General features: G+C 44.2%; 1 protein-coding gene across 1 annotated transcript in view; it reads right to left on the bottom strand.

The window, feature by feature from the left end:
- The window catches only part of GTPBP6 (GTP binding protein 6 (putative)), a 668,350-nt gene that overhangs the window by 114,353 nt on the left and 533,273 nt on the right, over positions 1-20,724 (bottom strand). The window contains exon 9 of the mRNA XM_044072466.1: positions 2,536-2,688. Within this exon, the coding sequence (XP_043928401.1) occupies positions 2,536-2,688 (153 nt within the window). The remainder of the gene's footprint in view (positions 1-2,535; positions 2,689-20,724) is intronic.

The raw sequence follows: 20,724 nt of genomic DNA, 5'->3' as shown, positions 1-20,724 counted from the left end.
GCACGAAGGCCTCAGAAGCTTGCGGATCATCAATGCGAGTCAAACCAAGACCCAAGATTGTCTCTAAAAGTCATCGGTGGGAAAATAGCAAAGAAAAGCAGTTTTTTCCAAATAATTAAGCTTGTGAAGCTGTCAGCTCATGAGTAAAGGGTTTTCGGAAGTGTTATCATTTAGCTGTACTGTGCCGTCAACTTGAAACAACACTGATACATTTGTATTGGTTAAATACAAGGTTATTACATGGAGAAACATTCAAATCATCACCTTTCCCACATATAATCACCAACATTAACAACCCACCTTACTAGGAAGCAAAAAAAAAAATAGTGACAGTTTCTCTGTTTTCCCTGCTTATCCTTTTAAGTGCAAGCATCACAAAGATATAGCTATATATCAGAGCACATTAAAACATAAAATACATCATGCCATATTAGATTATAGAAATATGAAGCAGGTTCAGAGAATAATTTAAATACATTTAATTATGGCAAATTAACTGTATGCATAAAGTAATACATCTGAAAGTTATGCTATAATGTGTTAATAATTGTTATATGAAGATATGATGTTTAAACAGAGACCAAATTGAAATTATAGAAAAATTACTGGGTGTTTATCGACAATACCCTATTATACTATGTATCCACCTCTCCTTCCCAGTACAATAATATTAACATAAAAGGGAAATTATGCATATATCTCTTTAACTAAAGAATCAAGTTACGTATTTTTCCCCTTTCCTTTTCTATTTTTTTCTTTTTTTCCACTTTCTTCTCCCTCCCCTCTTTTTTGTTTTATATTACTACTATGAATTTATGTTCAGTAATATAAGATGCTGTCACTGATCTCGTTTGTTTAAAGTATTTATATTCTTATATGACAACTACTTTATATTAGCACTACAAGATATCTAAATGGACAACATATAATCATTATTAAAATTAAACTAAAAGGATACGTATATAACTAAAGAATATTTAATTCATATGAAAATGAAAGAGCTTACCACATCAGGGAACAAAACAATGAAAAATGTATTTAACATGTTAATATCCATATGTATGACAAGGTAAGGAAATGAAATACAACTTAGTTCATTTGTTCTTTAGTTGTTTTAATTTCTCAGTAGTTTTCCAAGCAGACGATGCCAATCTTTTAAAAGAAGGACTAGCCCATTCCATCTCTTCCATCTTTTCCAGGATCTTGTGATTTTTTTATAAAAGTAAGAGCAGAGTCGAGGTCTTCAAATAGTTTGGGTCCCTCTGAGGTGAAAATCTTCAGTTTTGCCAGAAACAAAAGATAAGTCTTCATTTGCGCCTTCTTCAGTTCTTTTATTAGAGGTAAGAACAATTTCCATTTTGCTATTACTAAATATGAATAGTCATTATCAAAATGAATTATTGTATCACTAATTTTTATGGGAGATTTAGACCAGGCTGTCTTTAAAATTAGTTCTTTATCAGATGAAGAAATGAATTTAACAATGACTGATCTAGGTTGTTTTTTGCTGATGGTGCTTGCTACTAGACAGGGACCGGTGAGCTCTCTCTATCCCAAATGACATAGCTTCTGTAAGGTCTAGTGTTTTTGGTAGCCATGTAGTGAGAAAACCAGTCAAGTTGTTTTCCTCTATGTTTTCAGGTAGTCCAAATATCCTTAGATTATTTCTATGAGATCTGTTCTCAAGGTCATCAAGCTTATTTTGTAACAGTGTTTTGTTTTAATAAGAACTCCACATTATTCTCATTTTTATTCTACCATCCATATCATTCAAAGCATCCTCTATGCCAGAAATCTGGATTTTTTGTTGTTGTAAGTCCTTGTGGAGAAGATCCATTTGTTTAGCAGATTCTTCTTTAAAATTGTCTATCTTGATGTCAAGCTTGTCAATTTTTGTAGTTAGCACCTGGATATTTGATAACAGTGTTCGAAGTTCTTTTCTGAAAGTAGATTCCTGACTGTTAGTTTTTGTGGAACTCATGATGAAATGCTTCAGATGATGAGTAGAAACTTTCCAAGTGTAATTTTGACTGGAAAAGTTGCCTTCTTTCTATTTTTAAATATTCTTGTAAATGTGGTTATAAACTATAACTCTGTAGAAAAAAAATCCAATTTTTGGTTAGAAGACAAAAGCTACTCAGTGCCCATGTGGGCCACGCCCACAATAGCTTTTGTTTTGAGTGGCAGCTATATTATACTTCTTTGAACTAAATCAAATTAAGGAACTTTGTATATCAGAATAATAAGTACTACAGTTGAAGATTTGTTTTATGTCAGAGGACACAATGAAAAGAGTAATGGTGGTCTCCCTGCTGGTTCATTTAATATAATGCAAATGGATATTTTACATGGCAAACTGCTTGTCATATATAATTTGTGGAACCTTAGCTTTAGAATGGGAGCTTGTAAACTCTGTCTTACCAGTCACTAAAAGGCAGAATGATATGGGTGTGCATTTACCTAAAGTAAATATTATGTAAATATGTTCAATGTCTAGTTTACAGGGCAGATTGTGATTTTTTTCTCAACACTTACCTAAGCTGCAGACCAGATAACTTCACCCTGAGAGTCATGATCTGTCTTCCTGTTGATTTCAAAACTGCATTCTCTATTCTTTGTTTTAGTTCTTCTAGACCATAACCATGAAGCGCAGAAATACCCAAGATGTTAGGATCGGTGGTACAATAACTAGAAGAAATGAAAATGCTACTCTCAGCTTGTTTTATTTGTAAATATCACAGAATGGCATACTTAGGATCAAACTATATATAACCATGGTGAAAACAATAATGTACAATGGTTTAAAATAATACAGTTCATGTAAGAACACACCAAAATAAACTACTACCCACTCAGTGGTTTTGTATCTCTTACTGCCCATACACAAAACAATTACTCACGAAGAGGAAGTGGTCAGCATTTGTCAGCATTCAGAACTTCTTTTCTTTTACATTAAAATTAAGTATGTGTGTACATACAAGCATGTGCATCACACACTTGCTCTCTGCATATAACCATATTAGAACAAGTCTAGGTTCTTAGCAATTCATTCCTTTTGTCCACAGTTTCCAAACTTAGCAAAAGTTCAGGATCATGTCTGCTTACTGAAAGAGAACTACCTAATTTTTTCCACCAGCAACTTTGAACATGGAACACAATTTCAGCACTTTATTAAGGCCATGTCAGCAACAAGTATATAAGAATGTAGGCAACTTAATACATTACATTATGTACATAACACTAGATAATAGTAGTACACTAATGCAGGATATGTTTATACAAGAGGAAAGCATTTGCATATAATTATCTCTATATCTGGCATAGTCAGTTACCATACCAACTGCCAGACATGAGTGAGTAAATGACCAGATGAAATACCATGTTGCAAATAGTAGACTTTCAACAGCAAATGAGAGAAATCAGCATTTTGCCTTCATGTTCTCAGTAATAACCACACTTAAAACAGCAGCAAATGCATCTTCCATTATGCCACATTTATGAAGAAATGCACTTCTCTCTACATTATTCAGGTACTATAAAACTGGTGCTGTAACTTTAAATCTTAATATTGTTTTATACAAATATTTTTACAAAAATCTTCAGTTACAGATTTCTATCACAAGTTGCCGTATTTAAACTGCAATATTAAAACTTTGTGACTTTTCCAGACACCTGTGAACTAAGAAACGAAACGCACAAACCCACAAAAAATTTTAACTTGCAGTGCACAGAATTGGAATTTAGATGAGACAGTAAAAGAATATTACTTAATGGGGTGTAACAGCAGATACCTGGGCTGGATCTGCAGTATGAGCTCACAGTGAAAGAATTCTGTTAGCAAAGAAATTATTTCAGTTGGAGAACTTTTAAAGCAGAACCACGGAGTCTGCCCATTTTAATGTAACTGTAATGTACAGTATAAAAATAAAAGGCAGACAACTTCTGTTTTCTCCAACAATATTGGATAGATGAAAAGATAATCAACATAGTTAAAAATTGGTTAAAAATCAAACGGGAAAAACAGGACTAAAACCACTACTAACTAGATGATAAATAGCAGAAGGAAAGACATGTATTTATTACTAAAATCCCTCAAAGACTCATTAATGCAATGTGTTTTTTAAGCAACAGGTCCATTTTTGGGGGTATATTTCATTCACTGGTTCCCAGTCAAATACATTAAATCAGCTAAACAGCTGAGGTTAACAAAATGAAACATTAATTTTACAATAAAGAAGAAGCGCTACCATTTTTATGTAAAAATAAAGTTAAATAATGAAGTAAACCTTTTCAATGTCACAGAAAGAGATATGTGACATAATGCAATACTTGTTTTCATGACAAACTTGCATATCCTTATAAATGAAAATGGGGGGGGGGGGTTCAGAGAGTGCCAGATCTTTACAAAGCTAAACAACACTGTGTATAATCAAGTGGGTTGGCATGGTTAAGAAAGTACAGTTGTGTAAGGACTTCAGTAACTGTCCTTCTGATCACTGTTGCAGTATTACTGGCAGACTGGATATCCTGCCATGGGCTAGATGTATGTCTAGTCAGCATAACAAAGCCTGGGTGTCTTACTTTCTCACGGTACATTTGACAAACTTAAGCCCAAAGGCGGGCAGTACATAATATATGTACAGGTATAAATTACCAAAGGAATTACTTGCCCCAGACCAAAACAGTGAAGTAGAAGCAACTATATACATATGTATATGTCCTCAGATGAAAAAGAAAAAAAAGATAATGAGGAGGCCCACCTTAGCCAATAACAGACCAAACAAGTCCACAGGGGGACAGGGTACAGGGGATGTAATACTGCAAGGGTGAGGACATCTACTGTTATAGTATAGTAAGTTCTTACACAACTGTACTATGACCTACCAAGATCACTGTTGCAGTATTACTGACAGATGGGAGATTGGTAAAGCTGTTCAGAAAGAAGGGAGGAGAAAGAAAGAGCAGAGTTGTGAGCCAACAAGTCCTGCAAGATCATCCTAGCAAATCCTGCTTGAGCTCCAAAAAAATACATCAAGCTTGTAATGCTTAGTACATGTGTGGATAGTTGACCAAGTATCTGCTTAAAGATGACTTCTAGAATCTAAGCCCTTAGTTTCCTTAGAGACTGGCAAATCCACTTTCTTTTCAAGAAAAGCAATAAAAAGATGGTCTGATTTTGTAATGTCCTTAATTTTGTCCAGAGAGTAATTAAAGTTAAATACCTACCATAACAATAGACCTGTGTTGTCTGCTTCTGTCCTTCCTCAACATTTGGGACAAAGATGGGATGGTCTTCTGAATCCCCCTCCAAATGAATGGGACTCAGAAGTCTTGCTTTTGTGGACCTCCTCTGCTACAGGGGTGGCATAAACCATTAGACTTCCCCTTTTGTCTGGAACCACAGTTTCTTCCATCCCTCCCTCCCTTCTGGTCCCTAGAGAAAGACCTCTTGGGGATACAAAAATGTATTCAGGTTCCTAGAGAAAGACTTTTTGGGGGTAAAAAATGTATTCCTATGACAGAAAAGGTTATTCTGTCTTGCTCACTCCTGGAGAGCACATCTCTGAATCTTTGAATTTTTGTCTATAAAGAGTCAAACCATCAAAAGGATCACTGTGGAGCACTTCTAGATGTCCTTTGTAAAGTGACACAAGCACATCAATAAGTCTCCTTAAAGTAATAACTGTGTTTGCAGCTTTCAAAGAGCCTTTAGTCACATTGGAGATCAGGGGCATCGAGCACCTTCAGTTGCATTGAACAGCAGGGGCATTGAGGGGTTGGAAATCTTGTCATATGTCCCAGGTAGTTGAACGTTCTCAATGCTAAGGTAGCTACGTTGTAAACCCGCTTTCCAAACTTGTCCAAAGCTCTACACTCTCTGTTAGGGAGATGGACAGAGGAACTCTCCTCGGCCAGCTGTTTTTTTATGGCTGCTGCCCCTACCATAGAATCAACCACTTGGCCGTTGTTCCAATGAGTGCAATCTTTAAGCAAGACTAAAAATTTGTCTGGCTTGCCCAGGATGGGTTCAGCTACATCTGGTTCCTTCCATGTTCACGTTGAGATCAAGTCAACCATTTCATCTACAGAAAGACCACCCAAGAAGAAGCTGGACTGGACCAGAAGGCCTCAAGAAACACTAACTCCTCCTGGAAGAGAGCTTCGGAGGATCATCTGTCTTTCTGTTCCATAAGCTGAAGAATGGAGGGAGGACACAACATCAGATCCTAAGTTGCCTATGCACGTTCAATAAATGAATAATTCTTTCCTCTCTGTTCTGAGGACAGAGGAAGGAGGAGGGGAGATTGATAGACTGACTCAAGGACAACTCATTAACCCCTTGGGTATGAAGGAAGGTTTAAATCTAAGGATGTCCCTATCTTTGTGGAAAACAAGGAAGGGAGGAATGGCCATCAAAGCTTGCAGCTCAGATTCTCTTTTAGCTGAAGTAAGAGAGAGACACTAACAAAATTATTTTCTCAGTATAACACTTTAAGGAAAAACTGAAAGTTAGTTCAAGAGCTGAAAGGGTCATTTTTTTCCAGAACATAACTACAGGCCCAAGAAGGCAAAACTGGCTTTCTTGAGAGCCCTGACAGAGGATACCTTTCAAAAATTGAATGACCTCAAAGCATGCAGAAAGTGGTGGATTTACAGGTACACAAGCAGATATAGCTGACAAATGAGTTTTTACTGAAGGGTAGGCCACAGTTGAGAAACTCAAAGAAACCAAGAACAGTATGAATCCCCACTTGAAAAGGGTCCTGGTTCTTCCTTTGACACTGCAAGAAAATCTCTTCCATTTTGAAACATAAGATTGTCTAGTTATTGTTTTTCTAGCCTCCTGTAAAACCTAAAGCACTTGCACTGAAAACTGGTGCATAAAAGGAAATACAACTCTATCACCCAAAGAGTTAACAGCAGAGTTTGGAGATGAGTGTTAATGAGGGAACCCTTGTTCTAACAGGTCCATCCTGTGAGGCAACTTATAATGACTGCCACTGGCCAAGTAGAAAGAAGGGGGAAAGTACAGTTTTGTACCTACCATAAATGTAGATGTTCAAGTGTATACACTGCTGCAGTCATTACACACTTGGGTTATCCTGCCGTCAGGCGGTTCCCCAGTCGGCCTGAGTTCCAAAGTCTTGGTCCGGCGTCGGTTGCTGTCGCCTCCTCCCTGATGTCAGTGCGACAGGGGTATATAAGATGCAGCCGACGCCATTTTCTTCAGTCTTTCTTGCCACACGTCAGGGAGGAGGCGACAGCAACCGACGCCGGACCAAGACTTTGGAACTCAGGCCGACTGGGGAACCACCTGACGGTAGGATAACCCAAGTGTAATGACTGCAGCAGTGTAACACAATGAACATCTAGTATTGTCTGGGCCAAAAGGGCACAAACATGATTATTTTACTTGTCTATCATGATTTGAGCTGGACCTTTGGTGTCACTGGCAGGCAGGATAAGCTTATAGGAATCGCCCCTTCCAAAAAAAAAGACATGGCATCCATCTTCCATGCTTAAAGGCAAGGTTCCCTGAAACAAAACAGATGCAACTGCCTGTTGTGGATGGAGACAAAAAGATATATCTGGGATATATCCCATTGATGGACAACTTTCCGAAAGACCTCTCTGTTTAGTATTCATTTTGTGAGGATTTGCCCTGGACCTGCGAGTGTCTGCCACTGCGTTCCTTTCTGAGGGTATACATATTGCCTGAAGGAGAAGGATGTGCTGGATAGTAATCGTCCAGGCCATCAAAGCTAAGCTGCAATGGCAGTAAGACTTGGTGCCTCCTTGCTTGATTATGTACCACAGAATCATGGTGTTGATAATAAAGACCCTGAGGGAGTCTACAATTCAAAGATGATTCAAAGACTGAAGGGACAGAATTATAGCCTTCATCTCCTTGATGTTTATATGATCATTTTTTACTCTGGCTGTCTAAACTCCCTGACCCTTGATGTTGTTGGAACAGTCTCCCCATGCCAGATTGGAAGCATCTGCATTTTGCTCTTGGCAAGGGAGAGGAACCATAAATGGCACTCCTGAGTTAAGGGAAATCTGGCTGATCCACCAAAGCAACTTCTTCCTGATGCACGGCAAGTGCAGGATCTAGAAGTGCAAGAGGCGAGTGTGCTGAAGTCAAGCTGACTTGAGGTATCATGTGGAGTCAGGAAGACAGAAACATTGAATAGTCAATGCCATGTACCCAAGGGCTCTCAAATACTCTCTTGCTGAGATCATCAGCATGAGAAGAAGATCTCCACAGAGCTGATTTAAAAACATAACTTTATCTGCAGGAAGGAAAGTTGTCATTGTTGCAATGTTGATACTGTACCCTAGGGGGATCAAGTCTTGGGAAGGAGTCAAAACAGACTTCTTAAGGTTCAGTACAGTGAATCCCATATTGTGAAGAAGTTTCAATGTGAAACTGAGATCCTTCACATGAGTTTCCTGAGAAGGACACAGGAGAAGAAGGTTGTCTGAGTAAGGGAAAATTTGAATTCCCTGAAGTCTTCAGTAGGCAATTTCAGGATAGATACCTTGTGAAAATCCTTGGGACAGAATACAAAATGGTAAAGCAGGGGACTGAAAATGTGATAAAGAGACAGACAAACAAAAGTTATGTATTCACCTTAACTATGCATCTGCGTTGTCTGTTTTCATTCTTCCACAACTGAAGGATTTCAGAAACTACCATGGATACAACTTTGTCCACTTCTAAAGACTTGGCTCCATAACTCAAGCACCTTCTCTTACCCATAATCCACCTGTTTAGCCACTACTACATTAGACTGAGTTTGCCATCCCTTCGGTCTATACGACTGTCTATAGCACTTAAAAAGGTTCAATAATACAGTAAAACTGACAATAGTATCCCACCCAGACTGGATGAACGAAGGAAGAAAGGACTTGGATCTCAACAACAGTCAAGCAATATAACACACCTCATGTTGAATTAGGAGACCAGGGAATAAAACTTTTTAAGGAGGAAGGGGGGATGGAGGGTAGCAGGTTGAGGAAGGACAAAAACAGACAACACATACATAGTTATGTTGAGTACATCTCTTTTGTATCTGATGTTGTCTTTTTTGTCTGTTCCTCAATCGATGGGGCAGAATCCCTAGCTTGAGAAAACCCCAGGGTGGTCCTCAAGGAAGGATATTCCAGAGAACAGTGGAGCCAAATGCTACTCTGCTTTCAGAAAGAATGTCTAATTTGTTGTGAGCAATGAAGGTATGAGTATTAGACTACGTAGCAGCTCCACAGATGTCATCTACAGAAGCTCTAGACCAGAAGGCAGAGGATGTGGCCACAGATCTAGTAGAAGGAGCCTTAGGAGGTTTAGGAAGAGTCGACCTATTTCCCTTAAATGCAATTAGTGAGCCATTTGACTAAAGTCACCTTTTAAACAGATTTATCCAACATGAATTTGAGGAAGAAAACAAATACTTGGTCTGATTTTCTGAAATCAGTTCTACGGAGACAGAATAGAAGTTGTCAATGCACATCCAAAAGATGCAGCATGTATTCTCCTTTCCTGTTTTCTTTCTAACAATTTCCAAAGTTGATGGATTGCTTTCTAGCTGTTTCTAAAGCCACCTTATGTACAAAGGAGGGATTAGTACAAAGAGATACCTTGCCCTTGTGAAAAATTTGATATGGTGACTTAGAAGAAACAGCCTGGAATTCTGACATTCATGAGTACAGGAGCCTAGTGGCCAACTGTGAATTACAGAGTCTCTCAGTGACTCCCCTTCTGAGGGGATCAAAGCAAAGTGTGTTGAGAGGAGAAGCAAATAGATCGCAGCATGGCTGGCCCCACTGACAGAAAATCATTTTTGCCACCACAGGGTTGAAAGACCACATATAAGGGAGTAAGATGGACCTGCTCAGTTTGTCTGCTAATAAGCTAGACTTCCCCTGGATATGAATTGCCAAAAGAAAGCATCCAGAAGAATTTGCCCACTGCCAAACTCTCTCCACCTCTCGACAAAAGTAAGATCAGATTCCCTGATGCTTGCTGATTAACCAGACTACAGACAATCCTTTGCATCCAAGTATCTTTGGTGATGGCTGTCCAAGTTTCTGGGTACAGGGGATAAGCACTCCTGACTGCATCCAGAGTGCAGCAGTTGAGCAACCTTTCAGGAGCTCTGGTAGAGCTTCTCAGAGAAGGAACCTCTGAAACCCTGGTTTTGAGGGTTTCCTTTGCCATTAGGGTGTCATCTGCCATTGAAGTTCCCCCCTTTTGCTGGGAGACTAGGAAGAGCCTTCCGGCTTAAGAACAAAAGTTATGTACTCAACATAACATTCCATGCTTGTAGTCCATCTTTCCCTTCATCCTTACATATGGGTTCAGAACCGATCCTCGGCTCCGACTCAGCTGATTACAAAGCTTGAAGTCTCTAAGTTAGCTCGTGGCAAGGTAGCTATCCCATAGTGCACTAGGAAGGATCCCCAGATCTTGTTTGCTGCTGTCTATAAAAACGATATAAAGTATTTCCCCAAGGAAAAACAAAGATGAAAGGTCTTCAACCCTAAGGAAGATAGACATTATCTTGTCTTCAGATCCTCCAAGGATACATGGATGGGGGTAGGTGGGTGGGTTCGTAAGAATGAAGGGTGAGATGGACTACAAACATGGAACGTTATGGTGAGTACATAACTTCTTTATGTTCTATAGTCCTATCTCACCTTCATTCCTACATATGGGACAGCATCCCTAGCACCTTTTTCTCAGGTGGCTCATGGGAATATATGCCTAAAAACTGTGGAACCAAAGGAGGCTCTACCCCTGGAGGCCAAGTCCAATTTGTAATGATTAATAAAGGTATGAGGGGTAGCCCAAGTTGCTGCTGCACATATAATGTCCATTGGAATTTTGGCATGAAAAGCTGCAGATGTGGATATAGATCTGGTGGAATGAGCTTTAATTTTAAATGGGAGTTATTTGCCATTAGAAGAGTAAATAAAAGACATGCAATTTGAAATCCAGTTTGATAACATTATCTTGGAGACCGGCATTCCTTTTCTTGTCTCAGAAAAAGATATAAATAATTGGTCTGATATTCTGAACTCTTTTGTTCTATGTATGTAGAACTTTAACTGTCTGTGTACATCAAGTTGATGAAACTTATATTCTGCTTTGTTTGCATGATTTGGAAAAAAGACTGGCAGATCAATAGTTTGATTAATATTTGATTGTGAACAAATCTTGGAGACAAAGGAAGGGTTAGTGCGAAGGGAAACTCTGTCTCTGTGAAATATCAAGTAAGGAGGGTTGACAGAGTGCTTACAGCTCTGACACTCTTCTGGCGGATGTAATGGCTACCAGAAAAATTGTCTTCCATTATAGGAACTTAAAATCACATGTATGTGAGAGTTCAAAAAGCAGTTAGGTAAGTTTTGAAAGAACAAAATTTAGATCCCAGGGAGATATAGGTTCTTGTAAGGGAGGTCTTAGTAAGGTAGTGCCTTTTAAAAAAGATTTACACAATCTGTAATCCATAAGATTAGGTTTATGTTGTCCCAAATGAAAACTGGAGATAGCTGCTAAGTGAACTTTGATTGTAGCAGCAGCTGATCCCTGATGAAAAAGTTCAGTTAGAAATTCTAACACTAAAGGAATGGAGGCTGTGTATGGATCTATGTTCCTAGCTTGTGCTCAGAGAGAAAATACTTTCCATTTGCTAGCATACAATTTTTTCATAGAAGGTTTATGAGAAGATGTCAGGAAATGTGTAACCGCGGGGGAAATCATGAAGCCTGACTAGGGATGTGGAGCAGCCATGCTGTCAAGTTGAGGGTGTGGAGACAGGGATGGAACATGCCTGACATATGTGTCAGAAGGTCTGGTACTGGATCCAGAGTTCATAGATCGTCCAGAAGGTGAAGCCCGAGAAAGGGGAACCAAATCTGACAAGGCCAGTAAGCAGTGATGAGAATCATTCTGCTTCCTAAAGTCTTTGCTTTCTGGATCACTTTCGATATTAGCGGAAAGGAGGAAAAGCATAAAGACGTCCCGAGGGCCACTTGTGGACAAGTGCATCTCTGGGCATCTCCCCTGGGAGGGGGGGGATAAGGGTGAAGTAGCTGCTGCATTTGGTGTTCATTGGGGTGGCAAACGGATCGTAGCAAGGCTGTCCCCATTTGCAGAAAATCTGTTCCGCGACTTTCTGATTCAGACACCACTCTTGAAGCATCAAGATTGCCCTGCTGAGCTTGTCGGCTATCACACTGGTTCTCCCCGGGATATGCATTGCAACTAGAAAGCATTGGGAAGATATCGCCCACTGTCAAACACGTAGAGCATCTCGACACAGAGGGTAGGATCTGGTTCCCCCTTGTTTGTTTATATACCATACCACTGACATATTGTCCGATTGGATTGCAATTGTCCCTAGAGGAAGAAAGTCGTACAGTGCTTGCAATGCTAGTAGCACTGCTTTCATCTCTAGAACACTGATAGGCAAGTGAGCCTCATGTTCTTGCCATGTGCCTTGGACTGTCCTTCCTAGACAATCCCCCCCCCAATCTGGGACGCATCTGTGTTCACAGTAGCAACTGGTTGGCAAGGAATAAATGATCTCCCTATCGTTAGTTGATTGGACTGGATCCACCAACAAAGGTTCTTTTTGCAAAACTCCATTATTAAAATGGGATGAGACAGAGGCAGTTGCTGAAGAGACCACTGGGAAAAGAATAGCCATTGTAGAATTCTCATATGTAGCCTGGCTAGAGGAATTAGAAGTTATGTACTCACCATAACGTTCCATCTGAGTAGGTGTATTCATTTGTCTGCAACCTGTGGGTTATGGATCCGATATCGGATCCGAACCGGCATGGTTTTACCAGCTATGGATCCGAGCTCCTAGCTCCTCCCCTCACCCACAATGCCCTGCTCTCCCTACATGACCACAGATCAAGTTTGCCCTGAAACAAAATACCCTGAAAAGGGTAACAAATAATATGCAGGAAACTGACAAAGCCAGGGGGATAGGAGGGCGGGATGGTTGCAGACAAATGAATACACCTACTCAGATGGAACGTTATGGTGAGTACATAACTTCTAAATCTGAAGTAGGAGATTCATTTGTCTGCAACCTGTGGGACAGAGTCCCCAGCTACCTGAATCTTGGGCGGCCGTCATGGAAGGAAATTCCGGAGCACCGTGGAGCCAAAGGATGCTCTACCTCTAGATGTGATATCCAGCTTGTAATGAGAAATAAAGGTATAGGATGAAGCCCAAGTGGCTGCTGAACAAATGTCATCCAGAGGAATCCTAGCCTTAAAGGCCGCTGAGGTAGAAACTGACCGAGTTGAATGGGCACGGACTCCCTCCGGTGCGGGCCTCCCAGAGGCTTGATAAGCTAGAAGAATACACTGTGAAATCCAGCGAGACAAGGATACTTTGGAAATTGGCTTACCTAGATTGAATTTGGCAAGGAAATGAACAACTGGTCGGATTGCCTATGACCAGCTGTCCTGTTAAGATAAAAATGAAGCTGCCTGTGAACATCCAAGGAATGCAGCTTGTATTCACCCTTGTTTTAGTATTTAGGAAAGAAAACAGGGAGGTTAATGGACTGATTAATATTCGTTTCCGAGGCCACCTTAGGAAGAAAGGACGGATTGGTCCTGAGGTATACGCGGTCCGGATGGAAGATCAAGTAAGGAGGCTTTGAAGATAAGGCTTGAAGTTCCGAGACTCTTTTGGCCGAAGTAATGGCCACTAAGAAAGCAGTCTTAAGGGATAAGAATTTAAGATCTACTGTGGCCGCAGGTTCGAAAGGGGGAGCGGTCAAGGCCTGAAGAACCAAGGACAGATCCCAAGGAGGAACCGCTTGCTTAACAGGGGGCCTAAGGAGAAAGGTGCCTTTAAGGAAGACTTTACACAATTTGGCAGACATAAGAGGTCCAGAGTCATGACCAACATGATAGTGAGAAATGGCCGCAAGCTGCACTTTGACCGTGGAACTACTGGCACCATCATTAAAAAGAGTAGTGAGAAAGTCTAGCACCAGTGGGAGGGGGACCGTAAAGGGATCTAGACCTTGCCGCTCCGCCCAAAAGGAAAACCGTTTCCATTTACTGCGGTAAACTTTCCTGGTAGATGGCTTATGAGCCGCTACCAGGATGGCCTTAATGGGAGACGAGATACCGGGAGTCCTAATTAGGAGGAGAACTGGAGCAGCCAAGCCGTTAGCTTCAGGTTGCCCAGATTCGGAGTTGGTATGTTCGATGGATGCGAAATCAGATCCGGAATGGGATCTAGAATCCAAGGTGGATTCACCGAGTGAGACCTTAGGAAAGGGAACCAGATCTGTCGAGGCCAGAATGGGGCAATGAGGATCATTCTGCACCCCAACCGAGAGGCTTTCTGAAGAACTTGAAGCATCAGTGGCAAAGGGGGGTAAGCATAAAGAAGACCGGGAGGCCAAGCATGCACCAGAGCATCTCTCGGGGAATCCCCTGGAGGAGGGATTAGAGCGAAAAAACTGTCGCACTTGGTGTTTAAGGGAGACGCAAAAAGATCGCAACAAGGAGTTCCCCACCGTGCGAAGATAAGATTCGCTACTTGAGTATTGAGAGACCACTTGTACGGGGAGAGAATGGTGCGACTGAGTTTGTCCGCCAGGATGTTGGACCGACCCGAAATATGCGTTGCGATGAGAAAGCGGTTGGTGGAGATCGCCCATTCCCACACTCTCATGGCTTCTCGACATAAGGGATAAGACCTGGTTCCGCCCTGTTTGTTGATGTACCAGACCACCGACATGTTGTCTGACTGAATCGCAATTGCTCCCAGGGGGAGAAAGGCTTGAAGTGCTCGCAACGCCAAGAGCACTGCTCTCATCTCTAGAACATTGATATGCAGGGAGGTCTCCGAGTCGTTCCACGTGCCTTGGACTGTCCTGCCTGCAATATGCCCCCCCCACCCGAGGCAGGAGGCGTCCATGGTCACCGTGGCGAGAGGGGGAGAAGCACAAAAAGAGCGGCCTCCATGGAGATCCTGTGAGTGGAGCCACCACAAGAGGGACCGCTTGCAAGCCTTGCTGATCGCAATGGGATGATGCAGAGGTAGAGCAAGGTAAGACCACTGAACCTGAAGTGTCCACTGAAGGACCCGCATGTTGAATCTGGCTAGAGGAAGAAGAGATATTGCAGCCGCCATGGAACCTAGAGCCCTCAGGACCAATTCCGCCGGAACAGAGTTGGAGTGTAGGATGGCCCGCACCTGGAGTCGCAAACTCTGAACTCTGTCGGTTGTGAGGAAGGCTCAACTCCTGGTGTCTAACCTGGCCTATAAAATCTATCAACTGAGTAGGTGCCAGGTTGGATTTTGCTACATTTATCGTGATGCCCAATCGGGGAGCAAGATGAAGAAAGGAGTCTCGCGCCAATGATAGTAGATGCCTTGTTGGGGCGGTAAGGAGCCAGTCGTCCAGGTATGGGAAGACCTGCACCCCCTGAAGCCTCAGGTGGGCCGCAACCACTGCTAATACTTTGGTGAACACCCTGGGGGCTGTGGTGAGACCAAAGGGAAGGACCCTGAACTGGTAGTGACTGGCTCCCAGCCGGAAGCGAAGAAACCTCCTGGAACGCCTGTCCATAAGTATGTGGTAGTACGCATCCTTGAGGTCTATAGAGCACATCCAGTGGTTCTTTCCCAAAAGGGGAAGGATAGATTGTAGGGTGACCATCCGGAACTTCTCTTTGGGGACTGCCAGGTTTAACAGGGACAGGTCTAAAATTGGTCTTGGGTCCCCAGTCTTTTTTGGCACTAAAAAGAACCTGGAGTAGAACCCTGATCCGATCTGGTCTGGGAGGACGGGCTGGATGGCTCTTTTCCTCAGCAGATGGCCAATTTCTGCCGAAGCGGCCTCCCGCTGACCGGGTGGAACGTCGGGGAGGGATTTTAATTTTGGAAGGTGACGAAAGGGAATCTTGTATCCTCTGGATATAATACGGAGGACCCAGCGGTCTGATGTTATGGACTCCCATGCCGCTAGGTGCTCCGAAAAACGTCCCCCGACTGCCTCCAGAGTGGAGCAGTCGGGCAACCCTTCAGGGCTGCTGCACGGGCCGTTCAGAGAAAGGTTCTCTGGACCCGAAGTTCCTGGGAGCCCCTCTGCCTCTGGGGCGGCGTCCTCCCTGTCCTCCTCTGCCACGGAAGGACTGGTTGTCTGGAGCGGGTTGAGATTGCTGCGACTTCCGGAAACACATCTTCTTCTGGCCCTTTTGGTTCCTAGAGTAGGACCTCTGGGGCACAGAGAAGCGGATTCCGACGGCAGACAGCGTCTTCCCATCCTTTTCGCTCTGGGTCAAGGTGTCGCGAACAGTCTTGCCAAAAAGGGCAGAACCATCGAAGGGGCGTCGCGACGCCTTGAAGGGCTCCATGAAATCGCAATGGCGGAGCCTGGCCTGGCGTCTTGTGACTAGGCCTACTCCTGCAGCTCTAGCGGCTCCCTCAGTAGCATGGGACAGTAACAGCATAGAGGTATTTGTCACGGATCAAAGAGTGGCCATACGGGTAGAGTGCAAGAGTTTGTCCTCTTCCGACATGGACTCAGGGGGGGGGATGCAGCGTATTCTTTAATAAGATCGCGCTGCATCCTGATCACATGTGCCAAGCAGTTGAGCGCCCTCACTGAGAAGGTCGCAGAACTAAACATTCGCTTCCCCAAGCGGTCCATCATCCGAGACTCCTTGCTCGGAGGGTGGACTGAGGGACTCTCCTGAGCGAGTTCCCTCTTGGTGGCTGCTGCCGTCAACATGGCATCTACAGGGGGCCCCTTACTCCAGTGGGCACGGTCTGCAGGGGGGGGCTAAGGATTCCATCTGGCCTTTTGGGATTGGCTCCACGGTGTCCGGTTCCTTCCATGACCTGGTGGTAATGAGGTCCACCAGGGGGTCGGCAGGAGGGGACACCCAAGAGGTAGACAGGCCCATTTCGAATGCCTCCAAGAACACGGACTCGTCCGAGGAAGACTTGGGGCAGCACCCCCTTATGCGAAGCATTTCCATGATGTCTCCAAAGGAGACATCCTCGGGGTGATCTTGGGAGCCTTCCCTTCCTCCAAATCCGTGTCTTCAGTTAAAGACTCGGGAGTCTATGTGCCTCCTTACACGATGCTTGCGAGGGCTTCCTCGGGGCTGTCCGAGGAACCCTCGCAGCAGTGTCTTGTTCCAAAGGAACAGCTTGGGGCACTGAAGCGGGGTGTCCCAGTGGCCGCATGCTGGAAGCCTGACCCACTGCAGATGGAGCCTGCGACGGAGCCGAAGCAAGTGCCGGGGCTCCCCAAGCCCTCAACAGAGCCCTCTCCACTACATCAAAAGCCGAGGGAGCCAGCTCGACCAAAGGATCCGAAGTCGGCTCCCTCGGATTCGAAGAGTGGATCGGAGCCGGCCGAGACACTCGGATCCGAGCCCAGTGCGCTCCGACACAGACGGGCGCCAAGGCACACTGAGTCCCCGGATCCGGCTCGGAGCCAGGCTCCGAGAGGTCAGATCCGAACACTCGAGGGCAAGGTCGGATCCGGTACCTAGTACTATCGGCCGACCCACCCGGCTCGAAGCTGCCCAGCTCAACGCTCCGAACCCGGGTAGTGGGTCAGAGAAGGAGCTATAGGCTTGAAAAATGGGGTCGAGCTCCCCCCCAGAGGGGGGGGAGGGAGGCAGGAGCACTCCCATCTGCATCTGGGCCTGGATGAACCTTCTCATCATCCGGTCCAGATCGGCATCAGAAAGAGAATAAGTGGACCTCGAAGAGGCTACCGAGGTAGGCCTTGAGTGCCTCCTCAATAGCCTCGACGGAGATCGGGTCTCCTCCTCCTCAGGCCCCGGTGAAAGGCAGACCGGAGACCGGAGCTGAGGGGGGGGGGGGGAGAGAGCCAGTAGCTAAGGAGGCCGGAGGAGAAGCCCGCTTAGCTGGCGGGGCCGAAACGGAGGTCTCGGCCCGCCGCTTGTGGTGCTTCTCTCTCCGGTCCTTTTTTCTTGCCTCTCTCTCCTCCAAGCCAGTAGAGGGAGGTTGAGTCCCAGGTGGAGGAGGGAGGGCAAGAGAGTCGGGAACTGAAGCCACGGTTCCCACCACAGGAGCGTGAGCCGAAGCCGAGTCCGGGGGCAGAAGTCCCGCCAGGACCAGCTTCGACCTCCGCTCCTTCAATGCCCTAGGGTTGAACCCCGCACAAATGGAACATCCAGAAGTGAGGTGTTCAACCCCAAGGCATCAAACGCACAGAGTGTGGCCATCAGCAGGGGAGAGCTTATGGCCACACTCGGAGCATTTGGAGAAAATTGCCTTAGGGCCCTCTGACATGGTAAAGTCTTTTTTTTTTTTTTTTAACAAAAAAAAAAAAAAAGCAAAGACAAAGGAGAAACTGGTACTAAAAGTACACACACACAAGGCCCCACACAATACACTCACACAGAACTACGACCAGCGAGGGGAGGGTAAACTAAAGTTCTTAAAATTAAGAATTTTAAGCTAAAAGTAACAAATTATGACAGGGAACCTAACACAATCACTCAAAAAACTTAATAACTATAGAAAAAATGCTTTCTTTAACTAGAAATTTCACTTAGCTGAGAGCTCAGAATCCAAGGACCTGGTTACCAGCGCGGCAAACTAGATCTGAGGTCATGTAGGGAGAGCAGGGCATTATGGGTGAGGGAAGAGCTAGGAGCTCGGATCCATAGCTGGTAAAACCATGCCGGTTCGGATCCGATAACGGATTCATAACCCACAGGTTGCAGACAAATGAATCTCCTACTTCAGATACAGAGTTATACTACAGGCCATGGTTCCTAGAAGTCTGAGCACTGTCTTCGCTCTGACCTTGTGTTGGGGATGCAGGCTGTATATTTGTTGTCTAAGATTCTGCACTCTGTCTGAAGGAAGGCGAGCCATCATTGCGCTTGTCTATTTCTGCACCTATAAAAGTCACATATTGAGAGGGCAACAAGTCAGACTTTTCCAATTTATAGTAAAGCCTAGCTGAGTGCAGACTCAGATGGTTGACTCCCTGACTTGTAGAAGTAGATGCCTGGTGGTGGCAGTCAGGAGCCAGTCGTCCAGGTACAGAAACACTTGGAATCCAAGATGTCTCAAGTGAGCCGTTACTATCACCATGCATTTGGTGAACACCCTGGGGGCTGTGGTGAGACCAAAGGGCAGAGCACGAAATTGGTAATGACTGGCTCCCAGCCGGAAGCGTAAATGACTGCTTGATGCTCTGTCAATTTTTATGTGGTAGTACGCATCTTGGAGGTCTATGGAGCACATCCAATTGTCTTTCCCTAACAGAGGGAGTATAGACTGCAGTGTTACCATTCAGAACTTGGACTTCTTCACTGATTCGTTCAACTTGCTGTTATCCAAGATGGGCCTCCAGTCCTCTGTTCGTTTTGGCACTAAAAAGAATCTGGAGTATGTTCCGAATCCTATCTGGTCTGCAGGGACGGTTTGGATTACTCTTTTGAAGCAACTTTTGGACTTCTATAGTTGCTTGATCCCTGTGATTGGGTGGAACATCTGGGATTCTCTTTGTTAGATGAGGTGGAAAAGAGAAGGGTATGGGGTGTCCTCTGGAAATTATTCTTTGTACCCACTTGTCTTGTGTGATGTCATGACAGGCTTTTGGGTACAAAGATAAGAGACCCCAACTGGCTACAGGGAAGCGCAGTAGGGCCACACTTCAGGAGCGCTGATAGGGACCATCCACAAAAAGAATTTCGGCCACCCTGGTTTTGCGGACCCCCCCTGCCTCTACGGCGATGTCTACCATTACTTCCTCCTCCTCTGCCTCTGGTGAAGGAATCACCTTCTGCATCTGGGAAGAATCTCTGAGATTTCTTGAACCACATTTTTACTCCTCTCTGACCAAGGGACAGAAAAACGTACTCCCATGGCAGAGAGTCTTTCCTTCCTGCTCGCATCTGGTGAGTGCGTCTTGTATCTTTGGTCCAAACAGAGGGCAACCATCAAAGGGGCATTGGTAAACGTAGATTTGAAGGGCTCTGCAAAGTTACATAAGCGCATCCAGGAGTGTCTCCTAAGGGAAACTCCTGAACCTTCTGCCCTGCTCGCTCCATCTGCTGCGTAAGATATCAGCCTCATGGGGAAGTTAACAACAGAGTTTAAGGTGGACATCTGAGCAGTAACCTTCTCAGGGACTCATTCAGTTAAAGTACCTTGGAGAGTATCTCCAAGCTCTTTTAGGAGATCTCTTTGAAGCCTAGTGAAATGGATGAGGTAATTCAGCGATCTGAGTGTAAAAGTCGCTGAAGAAAAAATACGCTTCCCGTATCTGTCCATCGTTCAAGACTCTTTGTTCGGTGGGTGAACAGATGAAGTTTCTGTTAGTTCCTTCTTTGTGGCTGCTGCCACCACCACGGCATCTACAGGTACACCTTTGATCAGAAACTCTTTTTTCCCTAGGAGCTGAAAAAAATTTGTTCGGCCTTCTGGGGACTGGTTCCATGGCGTCAAGAGTTTCCCACTTTTGACTCACCAAATCAAACAGCTCATCGAAAGGTGGAGACACCCAAGAGGCTAAAGGTTGAGACCCGAAAACATTCAGGTAGACAGACTCATCGGAAGGGGTGACGGTGGGCCAACTGCCTCTCTGTTTCAGGATCTCTAGGATATCTACAAAGGAGATATCATCAGAGGGCGACCTTGGGGACCCTTCTGACTCCTCGAGGTCAGTGTCAGAG

This window comes from Protopterus annectens, chromosome 5.part0, assembly GCF_019279795.1.
Source record: "Protopterus annectens isolate FY-2018-M chromosome 5.part0, PAN1.0, whole genome shotgun sequence".
In the NCBI taxonomy this organism is placed as follows: Eukaryota; Metazoa; Chordata; order Ceratodontiformes; family Protopteridae; genus Protopterus; species Protopterus annectens.
Note: the sequence above shows the minus strand (reverse complement) of the source record. Positions and strands in the feature narration are given on the sequence as shown.